Below are 12,255 nucleotides of genomic sequence, written 5' to 3'. Positions count from 1 at the left end.
CGAGGTGTGCCATCATTGTCACTGCTTCCTTTTAGCTGCAGAGTTGTGGGTTCATAGTCTACCTCAGACAATGCCTGTGTCCACTTTTTCAGGTTAGGTGTGTCTCCTGTGGTCATGTAAGTGATTGTGAATATTTAAGTGAGTGTGCCAGTGATGGACTGGTGATCCCATCTAGTGTGAGTTTTTGCCTTGTTCCTTATGATGTAGGATATAATCCTCCTTCCTGTAACCAGAATTAGATTCAGTAGATTCACTAAATGGATGGATGGATAATAATAATAATAATAATAATAATAATAATAATGTACAGCAAATTGGGTGATTGCTGCTCAATATATTTTCTAAAATATACATGTCTAAATATAATGCAGCTGGAATTTGTCTACTCTATATATACTGTATAAAATCCTAAGCCTAAAAGTGCAACAATTTTATGTTACGTTTTTATGTCACGTTTTTTGTCATGCTTTAATTTGGGCTTATTTTAAAACCTACATATATATGTTTGGTATCATTCTTTTCAGAATGTATTGAACATTAATGTGATGTTAGATTTTCAGATTCTTATTCCGTTTTTAAATTATAAACTAAAATATCAAGAAAGTCGTGGGTTTTAATATCAAGAAGGTCGTGGTTTTTATTTTTGATCGAGTAAACTTTCTTTCAAAGGAACAAACTATTAAAAAAAATGATCTACTCATAAAACCAATGTTTGTATTTAGGTGATTTAGTTAGCTGAAGGTCAAGTTACGTTGACCCATTGCATACCACTTTAGTTTTCACGTGATTTTCCTGTTATTTAAAAAAGTTTTTTTATCTATAAGAATGTCAGTTAAAACAAACAGATTATTTATTTAGTCTCTTATAATTACTCATGAAGCATAGTTGACCTCAGTTTAACAGGAATACTCCAATCGGTAAGAGAATAAATATTTTATTCTCATTTCATGAGAAATAATAATTCATTTTTCTTTTACATATTTATAGAATTTTGTGATTTTGACTCCAATAAATAATAATTTTTCTTCTGTACCTTTACAGATTTTACTAATATTCTGGCCGCAACTGGGGGTTGGGCGTCGAATGCGCCAGGGGGGTTGGCTGCCGAAGGTGCCAGGAGCACTTGCCCCCCTAGTATGTGTATAAATATGTGTGTTTTGGATGGGCAGACTCCATCTTCATTGTTGGTCCCTGTTTTGTCCTAGAATAAGCAGGTTTAAAAAATGAATGCATGCATGAATGAATGAATGAATTTAGGATGAGTAGTATAGCAGTGACAGTGACCATAATTTGTTTGAAGATTATTATTTATCAGTTTTAAGTCTGATGTCCTTTTTAGTTAATCTTTTCTCCGGGTACTCTAGTTTTCCTTCTGCTTGTGAAAGATGCACATGTAAGGCGGATGATTGGCTATGCATTAATCTGTGTTGAGTAAATATGCTCAGCAGCAAATGGCATGGCATCTAGGACTTCTGCCTTGTGCCCAATATGACTAATATATACCCCTTGTAAAACTGTATTAGAAGAAGTGATTTCAGGATATTTGTGTGCCTTGTCCATTTGATTTAGAGCAGCTATATATTTGCTACTTCATTGAGCCATTATTGGTTCTGCATGTTTCTTCCCCTATGGAGGCACAACTTCCTTTTGAGAAGGCAATAATACAGGTATCCTGTGATCCAGAGAGCAATGTTGAGATTTTTTTTAAAAGACAAACACATTCAATACTATATATGAAATCAAGCCACTAACCCATTAAGTATTGCAAAAATGATTTCCACTCATGCTCTTCCCTGTTTACGTAATTCACATCTCAGGTCTCTTTATTTCCTGCTAGTACGTGATGGCCTTTAAAGATGCTATATGTCTAGTTTCTACTTTGGTCATATGCCCCGAAGAGTCACTGTCTTAATGGCGAGGGACAGTGGGAATTTATGATCTGTTTAATGAAATCAGCTAAACCTCGAAAAATAGGAAATGATTAAAATGATAGTAGTGTCTCTGCTCCCTCTAAAGGAACATGTCACAGAAGAGAGAAAAACATTTTTAAGTGTTTTTAGCAGGAAGCGCAATTAACTGTGGCTATACATAAACTGTTTTTTAAAAAAAGCTCTGCTTTCAGGGAACCTACATTCCAGTAAGTAATGTTTTGATTTGCTGTGCTTTTCGTTGGTATTGCATTATTGCTACTGTTCTCATGAGACACACAAGTAAGAATTTGCTTGTACAATGTACACTAACTTCTCTACACATGACAATAAACGTGAACTTCAATTCTGACCTGCTAATTTAGAGACCAATTCAGTTTCATGAAGTATTTCACTTGCTTGACTTACTCTGCGATGGTGTGTTGTCAGATCCCTAAGGTGATATCAAACATAGCCATAAGCAGAAAGGTATCCTGTGGCTCACCCAGTAAAAGCCTGGATTGCTTCCACTGAGCAAGTATAGCTTAGCTGACAGAGCGCTGTCGTCTACCCGGGAGCTTTACCTTCTCAAGGAGAAGACACTGAGGTCACCATTCACCATATGCCCTTCTTTATTTACCAAAGGAGACTATGCCTTAAAAACCTCAGTGAGAAAAGCTGTCTGGATTAAACTTAGCATCTTGAAAAATAAAAAAGCATATTTGGCATAATGCTACCTTCTACTGATAAGTTTATAAGGGACTAGATAAAGCTTTCTGCCTTATGCCTTAGTACTACTGGAGCACAATATGTTACTTCCTGCACATACTATATTTGCAAAATGAAGTTAATAATGAAAGGGAAAGTCTAAAAATTATTTCTAAAGTGAAATATTTCACCTGACTTTAGACCCAAATCAAACTAGACTGTTGAAAACTCCTTGGAGCAGCAGCTTAGTGTATACCAAATTGAATTAATGACTGTTATTTCCCACATTTCCTTCAGATTATCCATTGTTAACATGTTATTAAGTCAAATTAAGATTCGATTTTGGACCAAATATTCTTAGGAAGCATGAAGCTATTTCAAATTTATCGTTTCGTATAAGATTAGTGTAACAACTCTAGGCTTTTTTCAAAAAAGCATTTCTATTAGAGATGTCTTTTTATTGTTGGCTCAGGTTATGGCACAAAAATATTCTTAAAATCAGTTTTTTTTTTTGTAAAAGGCATCCTAAAGTTGAATAATGTTCATACCCAAACTGCATATCTTAGATAATGTGGGAGAAAATCCCAGGCAAACATCGGTACAACTGGTAAAATTCTCATAGACAGTGACTTGGCATGGGTTTAACTCCAGGACAGGGGATCTATGAGGCATTAGTGCTACCCACAGAGCCACATCAGATCTTCACCATATTCCATAGAAATCATGATAATTTACATTTAATGACATGATGGAGTATCTGTGGTGGGGATGGTTGACCACTTGGACTGGTAGTGTTCACCTGCCTCTCCTTAATGGATGTGAAGTGATTTTTTTTTTTTTGTCATGAATCAATTTAAATTTGAATTTATTTTTCCTCTCTTCCTTTACTATCTAGTTCTATTTCTGAAGAATACAGTATCATTTACTTACTGTGTGTTATTTATATTAATATCTTAAAATTTGTGTTTATAATTTAAGAATTAACTATACATGTGTATATATGCATATATTGTATGATGTTTTGGTGATTTAATAATAGATATTGTGTGGTTTTCTTTAATATTTTTTATGTTGAAGATATTTCATGTTTAGGGGTTTGTACAGTGTAGTATAAAATTAAACTGACTTAAATGTTGTATGCCTCTTGTGGTGATTATTCATGTTACTGATGTCCCTCTCCTACTTGCTTCACAAAGTAACTATGATTACAGTCAGGTTCTTTAAGTATAAAGTATATTATGCAGTATACTTTATGACTGTATAGGACCCCAATAGTCTACTTTTTCTGTATCTAAATTTCTTATAGTTTTCATAGTTATAGGCAGCATATATCACACATGTCTCCTGTTCTTATGTATTCAACAGCTCAGAGCTCACGCTGTGGACATGAATGGCAACAAAGTGGAGAATCCAATCGACCTATACATCTATGTGATAGATATGAATGACAATAGGCCGGAGTTCCTTAATCAGGTTTACAATGGATCGGTGGATGAAGGCTCAAAGCCAGGTAAACCCAAAGGTTCTGCAGTAATGTGTTACTTTTATCCAGGAAATAAGATGAGAGTTTTTCATTTATAAATGGCCTGCCTGTTCTCTGGATAATCCGTTATCTCCAGGGTAATCCTGGCAGGGTTCCCCGATTATATTTAGTGGGCTACTGCCAACAAGATACGAAGCATATCTGTGTCCTGGCCTACGACACATCATATTGAGCCAAAAATATGGCATCTGTTGCAGTTCAGTGTCATTGATCTGAATATGTGGATCACACTCTGGCATACTCTGTAGTGTTTTATCTAGTGCCCAGAACCTTGTCTCTGGGATTTAACCTCACTCCCTATGACCCTTTACACATTCCCTTGTGCGCTGTCCTTTATTTATAAATAATTCTGTCTAAAGATAAACATTTCCGTATCACTTTGTAAAAAAATCAGTTAGAAAGCAGGTGCCTTGTACAATATAATAACAGCTGAGAAGCACTAAAGAAGAGATGCATAGTTACTAAGTCAAGCTACAAAAACCTTCTACAAAACAATACAATGCAGTTTATTTTTGTATAGCCCAAAATCACACAGGAAGTGCCGCAATGGGCTTTAACAGGCCCTGCCTCTTGACAGCCCCCCAGCCTTGACTCTCTAAGAAGACAAGGAAAAACTACCAAAAAAAAACCTAGTAGGGAAAAATGGAAGAAACCTTGGGAAGGAGAGACCCCTTTCCAGGTAGGTTGAGCGTGCAGTGGGTGTCAAAAGAATGGGGTCAATACAATACTATACACAGAACAGAACAAATCCTCAATAAAAAATTACAAGTTTTTTAGAAGTACGGAGCAGAATTTAACAGTAGATGATATCACATAGGACGGCACGGTAGCGCAGTGGGTAGCGCTGCTGCCTCACAGTTGGGAGACCTGGGGACCTGGGTTCGCTTCCCGGGTCCTCCCTGTGTGGTGTTTACATGTTCTCCCCATGTCTGCGTGGGTTTCCTCCCAAAGACATGCTGGTTAGGTGGATTGGCGATTCTAAATTGGCCCTAGTGTGTGCTTGGGGTGTGTGTGTGTGTGTCCTGCGGTGGGTTGGCACCCTGCCCAGGATTGGTTCCTGACTTGTGCCCTGGGATTGGCTCCAGCAGACCCCCGTGACCCTGTGTTCAGATTCAGTGGGTTGGAAAATGGATGGATGATATCACATAATAAGATTTGGATAATTTTAGACTCCCTGGAGACCTCATCCATCAAGCTGCCTGCCCCATTTGGCCATTCCACGGCTGAAACAGTGTTGGGCCAGCCAATCCGATGAAAGGACCCCTCTTTCTCACGATTCCTGCGATCCTCCTTCAGGGATGACTTTACCTTAGGCAGGCAAAACAACTTGGCCCGTGGGCCGTGGCACCAAGTGCCACATTTAAGTACCGAGAAGAGAAACAGAATAGGTGAGGGTTAGTATCCAATTCTAACTATCATGTTACTTATGTTTTAGTGCTAATGACTAACAACAGAGATGCAGTATGTACAGTTAATCAGCAGCTCTAGTCAGGATATGCTAAACTGAAGTAGTGAGTCTTCAGCCGGGATTTAAAAGCTGAGACCGAAGGGGCATCTCTTATAGTAGCAGGCAGACTATTCCACAGTTTAGGGGGCCCTGTAACTAAAAGCTCGACCTCCCATTGTTATTTTATAATCCTTGGAACCATAAGCAGACCAGCATCTTGAGATCTTAATGTGCGCTCTGGTTTGTAAGTCATGATAAGTTCAGACAAGTAAGCCTGACCTCGGCCATTTAATGCTTTATATGTTCAAAGAAGTATTTTGAAATCTGTCCTAAACTTAACCGGGAGCCAGTGTAAGGATTTAAGAACTGGAGTTATGTGTTCGTATTTTCTTGTTCTTGTAATAATTCTTGCAGCCGCATTTTGTATTAACTGGAGGCTGTATAAAGAACAGTTTGAACATCCAGTGAACACTGCATTGCAGAAGTCAATCCTACTAGAGATAAATGCATGAATTAATTTCTCAGAATCCTGTTTATTTAGAAAGAGCCTTAGGTTTCCTAACATTTTTAAGATGGAAGAAACATGTTTTGGACAACTTTGTAATATGCACTTTAAATGACATTCTAGAGTCAAAGATAACTCCTAGATTGCGGGCTGATTCAGTAAAATTAATTGGGATTCCAACTGAGTTAAATGATGACAAAATATTGTTATGATTAGTGTCATTCCCTCCAACAATTAACATCTCTGTTTTATCTGTATTTAAAGACAAGTAGTTCTCATTCATCCACTCCTTTAATTCGCTAACACAACTAATTAAAGACAGCATCAGAGAAACTTCATCTGATTTAAATGAAAGGTATAACTGGGTGTCATCTGCATATGAGTGAAAATTAATATTATGTTTCCTAATGACAGATCCCAGTGGAAGCATGTAAATTGAAAACAGTAAAGGTCCCAGTACTGAGCCCTGCGGGACACCATATTGAACTTCTGTGTATTATGATGGAGTACTGTCAGCACATTTCTGTACATATTGGAATCGATTTGATAAATAAGAACTAAACCAAGCGAGCACAGTGCCTGTAAGCCCAACATCATTTTCTAGCCTGTGTAGTAAAATAGAATGGTCAATGGTGTCAAATGCTGCACTTAAATCCAACAACATAATTACAGTGGAGTTTCCTTCATCAGAGGATATCAGAATGTCATTTACAACCCGTGTTAGTGCCGTTTCTGTACTATGACCAGTGCGAAAACCAGACTGGAATTTCTCAAATAAATTGTAATGCGTAAGGTGTGACTGAAGCTGATTGGCGACTACTTTTTCTAGTATTTTAGAGAGAAACGGTAGATTGAAATAGGCCTATAATTATTTAGTATGTGTGGGTCTAGGTCTGACTTTTTAAGTAATGGTTTAATGACTGACACTTTTAGTGTATCAGGTACTGTGCCATGCAATAATGAACTACTGATAATGTTTAGAATATGCACTGCAAGAACATTCATTGCACTTTTTACTAGTTTTGTTGGCACTGGATCTAGGGAACAAGTAATGGGCTTCATATTAGAAATTAAAGTTAAGACTTCCTGCTCAGTTACAGGATTAAAATTACTAAAGTTGCTGAGTGCAATGTGAGACAGGGTCTGCTAAGCTAGTATTTGGTTTGTAGTGTGATGCAGAGATCTGGGATCTTATATTTTTAATTTTCTCATTGAAGAAGTTCATAAAGTCTGTAGGGCGGCACGGTGGTGCAGTGGGTAGCGCTGCTGCCTCGCAGTTGGGAGATCTGGGGACCTGGGTTCGCTTCCCGGGTCCTCCCTGCGTGGAGTTTGCATGTTTCTCCCCGTGTCTGCGTGGGTTTCCCTCCGGGCGCTCCGGTTTCCTCCCACAGTCCAAAGACATGCCGGTTAGGTGGATGGGCGATTCTAAATTGGCCCTAGTGTTTGCTTGGTGTGTGGGGTGTGTTTGTGTGTGTCCTGCGGTGGGCTTGGCACCCTGCCCAGGATTGGTTCCCTGCCTTGTGCCCTGTGTTGGCTGGGATTGGCTCCAGCAGACCCCCGTGACCCTGTGTTTGGATTCAGCGGGTTGGAAAATGGATGGATGGATGGATAAAGTCTGTACTGCTAATATCTGTTGGTATTTTGCACTGTTGATCTTAATTTCCATTTGTTAATTTAGCCCACTGTTCTAACAGTACCCGAGGATTCTTATTATTGTTATCTATTAATGTAGGAATAGTATTCTGATCAAGCTTTAAAGAGGGCTTTTTTATATTTATTAACACTCTCTGTCCATGCAATTTGAAAGACATGTAGTTTTGTTGTTCTCCATCTGCGCTCCAGTTTTCGACACTCTAATTTAAGAGCTCGAGTGTTTTCATTAAACCAGGGAGAGTTTCTATGTGCTTTATCACTTTTGTTTTAAGGGAGCCACTGTGTCCAGAGCATCTCTCAAGGTCACATTATACTGTGATGTTAGCTGATCTAAATTGTTTTCCACATTTACATTTGATGTTAACTGATCTGAATGGTTTTCCGCAATTACACTCGATTTACTCAAAGTATCTATAAATTTTGAAGCAGAATTATAATCTAGATGTCGCACCTTCTATAGTGCCTGCAGTGAACCGAGGGCAAGGTTGTGCAATATCATCCTCAGAAAGGGAATATCTATTAGTCGGACCCTGGCAAATAATACAACCTGTAAGGTCGTATTGGTTGACACATAGGTTGACACAGACATTGAACTGTGGATTACCCATTAGTTGGACCTTGTAAACAATACAACCGTTAATGTCATGCAAAATTGAATTGTTACACAAACTTCATAATTATCACTGAGTTGCTGATGGGGCAATTAGGTGAAGGAAACCTGAGTAGAGAAGATCATTTCTTAACAGAGAGAGAACCATCTGCAGGTCTGCCCTCTTCCTTTCCATTTTTGTTTCAGGCTTAGTTGTGTGAATGAAGCAGTATTGCTGGTGTCCTTTCTCACTATTCTTATCAACAGCATTTCTTAAATCTTAAAGAATACATCTGGGAAAAGAAAGACATTGATCAAAACTTTTATCCTGTGGGTGTCCATAATAAACGAATCTTGACTGTCTACCTGCCACGCTTGAATTCGCTGACTGTTTGTGGTTTGATTCCAGATGTGCGTTGGAGGAAATTCCCCTGAAACCTCCTGACACTTTAAAGGCATGTTCCCTTGGCTGACGCTAGTCGCGGGATGCTCTATACATGACGGCTGAACTCCTCTGCAGATTTCTGGCTGGCCCTACTTCTTAGATCTGTGCTGAATATGCGAGGTCTCTCAGCAGGCTTCAGAAGTGCCAATGCTGTTCTTTGATACGGCTGTATATTTTTTGTGATTATTAAGGTCTTTGGAGCCTTAATGAGAAATGGCACTTGGACACTTTTAGGCATTAATTAGGCCTTCCTTAGAAATCAGTTACTGGACATTTGTTTTCATTTTCCTTTTCTTATCTCCTAATGGCAAATGTATATCATCTTAATGGCATGAAAGTGTAAGGTTCTGTTATGTAATCCATTAACGCAACCATAAAGTCATCTTGAAAGAAATACTAGAGATTTTTCACATTTTGCAAGAAATTCCACTCCATTTGTACCAGGTACATTGAGGGATCAAATGATAGGTGCTTTCTGAGGGGCCATTCATGTTTAGATTCTGTGCTTGTTTTGTTATCCATTTACTGTATTTTGAGGCCAAAAAACAACAAACATTTATATTGCATTTAATACAATTAAATTTATATCTATTCATTTTAAAGTATATGCTGGAGATGCAGGGATTAGTGCTGTTGTCTCAGTGGACTCAATATGCTGAGTTGTGGAGAACCACAACACCTACAGAAAATCCACTCAGACAGACAATTCATCTTTTACAATTCAGAGCATTTTGTGAATATAGTGATATTGTCACACCAGGCAGGGATATCATTTTTAAGATGAACTCTGCTTTTAACTTCTAAGGTTCAGGCAATTACAAAAAAGAATCTGGCATTTGTGTCATATACAGTACATGTGTACAATAGGAAATTGCAGGTCTCTATGACTGTGTGATCTACTCTCTCTCTATTCCAGATTTCACTCATGGCTCACCCATAACTCTACAGCTCAGTATATACTAGGAGGCCACTGTATTGCTGTATTACACAGATATGCTCTTCACACATGACAGACTGCTTAGTCAGACACAACATCATATGTGCAGGCCAGGGGTTTCAAACTCAGATCCTAGAGGGTTTTCATTCTTGGCACTTTAATTAGTAGCCAGTTTACGGATATGTACTTAATTTGCCTTCATTTTAGTTGGCCTGCTTTTTAAAATTCACAAGCCCTAATTGGTTCCTGTTTTGTTACTAGCACTTAAAAAATAATGAGTTGCAGAGCAAGCCAGAAGATGACCAGAGGTCTCAAACTCAGTTCCTATAGTGCTACCATTTTCACTAAAAACCAAACAAGCTATTTAATTCTATGTTTTGTTTGTGCTTCTCGCTGTGCCACGCAAACATTTTAAAAACACTTTTTTCTCATATTACTGTCTTTTTTTTTTTTTGAGGACCAGAACAGATGAATATTCCTTCACTTTTCTATTTTCAGGTATATTATTGAAAAATATATTTGCATGACAAACACATAGGTGCAAAAGAGGTCAAATTAAATGGCCATCTGTTTGTTTCACGTTTCATTCCATCATTGTTTTCCTGCCTTTTAGAGAAGAAGAAGCAAATAAAGCTTCTCCATATTAAAAAGTCAAAAAATAAGTTTCTTTAGCTGCAGTAATTGGTTAAATATCAAGAAAGTGGCTGGAATGAATACCTGAGGTGCTCAACAATCTGAATTTGACAGCCCAAGTGCAGACAGTACAATCGAAAAAGCATGTAGGCAGGTGTTGGTGGGTCACGAGTATGCAGAGGTCAGAACAAGAATGGCCAAGTCTAACAGCTTGTAACGCCTTTGACACTACATAGTAGTAACTAAAAGACATGCTTTAATGAAGGCTAGGAACAGCAATGGTTCTGAGCTTGTTATAATTGTTAGGTTAAATCCAGGCTCTATTTTGAAACTGTATAAGTGACTAGTGACTGTTATGGCATAAATACTGTATGTACTCAGTACACTGGCAAAAGACTGTTTCTAGTGTTGTCCCCAAGGCTTCCACGATAAGTTCCAGTCACTGTAACCCCACAGGTCAGTAAGTCTAACGTGTTGTGGAAGATCAGCCCGAACACCAACAGGCAGACACCAGTGGTTCAAAAACACACACATGTTTATTTACACTATTTACAATTATCCAAGTCCCGCACACAACCCAGTGTCCTTACACCAAACACCCCTATGTCCGGGCCTTCCAATAGTCCTTTCTTCACCACCTCCATTCCTCTCCTCCGAGCTTCGTCCTATTCCTCCCGACTCCGGCTCCTGACTGGAGGGAGGCGGCCTCTTTTATCCCCACCTGGACGTGCTCCAGGTGCCCTCTGATGAACTTCCTGCGGCATTTCTTGATGTGGTGGAAGTGCCACATGAGCACCCGGAAGCACTCCGGGTATTCCTGGTATTACTTTAGCCAGCATCTCCGGGTGTGGTGGAAGTGCTGACATCCAGGGCTCCTTAATCATCCAGGCACCTCCTGGCGGTGGCCACGGGTCCCTATAGGGTTGAGCTTCCATGCTCAATTCCTGTGGCCCCCATACAAACCAGGGCGGCTGCCCTCTCGTGGTCCAGGGGAGGCATAGTCCCTCTCCCGGTCCTTCCAGGCGTCCCGGCTGGCACAGCCCCCAGCCACCCACCACAGTGTATTATTAATGGAAGGAATTATTAAGGAGAAGACTAAACAGCACATGGCAAGAACAGGAGCTTTAGGGAGCAGCCAGCATGGCTTTAGATGAGGGAAGGTCATGTTTTACTAAAATGTTGAAATTCTATGAGGTAGCAACAAAAGGATACAATAGTGCCTATGATTGTATTTATCTTGATTTTTCAGAAGGTATTTGATAAGGTCTCCCATGAGTGGCTTTACATCAAACTAAAAGAAGTGGAAATTCAGGATATAGTGTTTAGATGGGTGCAAAACTGGCTAAAACACAGGAAGCAGAGGGATATTGTGTTAGGAGCATTATCTGAAATTGGTGATGTTAAGAATAGTGTCCCTCAGGGGTCAGAGCTAGGACTGCTGCTATTTTTAATAAATATAAATGATTTGGATAGGAATATATATAACAAGCTGGTTAAGTCTGCAGATGATACATGCTAGTTGGATTGATGGATAATCTAGAACAGGGGTAGGCAACGTCGGTCCTGGAGTGCCACAGTATGTGCAGGTTTTTGTTCCAACCCAGTTCCTTAACGAGAACTCAATTATTGCTGATGAAGCACATATTGCTTAAGTGACATTTTAATGCTTCATTTTAGTGGTCTCGCTTGTTACGGTTCTCCAACCTTAATTGCTTATTTCAATCTTAAACTGCTGCATTCAGTGTTTTATTGCTCCTTATTAGCAATAAGATGTAAAAGACAAAGCAGCCAGCAGTTCTCCAGCTAGCTTTTTTCCAATTACATCTGTGTGTGTTCATCATGCACTGTTTGATTTAATAAAACACAAATGTGACAGACTGAAAATGAT

General features: G+C 39.0%; 1 protein-coding gene across 2 annotated transcripts in view; it reads left to right on the top strand.

The window, feature by feature from the left end:
• The window catches only part of LOC114658415 (cadherin-4-like), a 2,147,065-nt gene that overhangs the window by 924,444 nt on the left and 1,210,366 nt on the right, over positions 1–12,255 (top strand). For both annotated transcript variants that reach the window (XR_007936098.1, XM_051932859.1), the window contains exon 7: positions 3,981–4,125. Coding sequence is in view for 1 of the 2 variants with exons in the window: in XM_051932859.1 (XP_051788819.1) it covers positions 3,981–4,125 (145 nt within the window). In the remaining variant the exon portion in view is untranslated. The remainder of the gene's footprint in view (positions 1–3,980; positions 4,126–12,255) is intronic.

Source organism: Erpetoichthys calabaricus, chromosome 10, assembly GCF_900747795.2.
Source record: "Erpetoichthys calabaricus chromosome 10, fErpCal1.3, whole genome shotgun sequence".
Lineage (NCBI taxonomy): Eukaryota > Metazoa > Chordata > Cladistia > Polypteriformes > Polypteridae > Erpetoichthys > Erpetoichthys calabaricus.
Note: the sequence above shows the minus strand (reverse complement) of the source record. Positions and strands in the feature narration are given on the sequence as shown.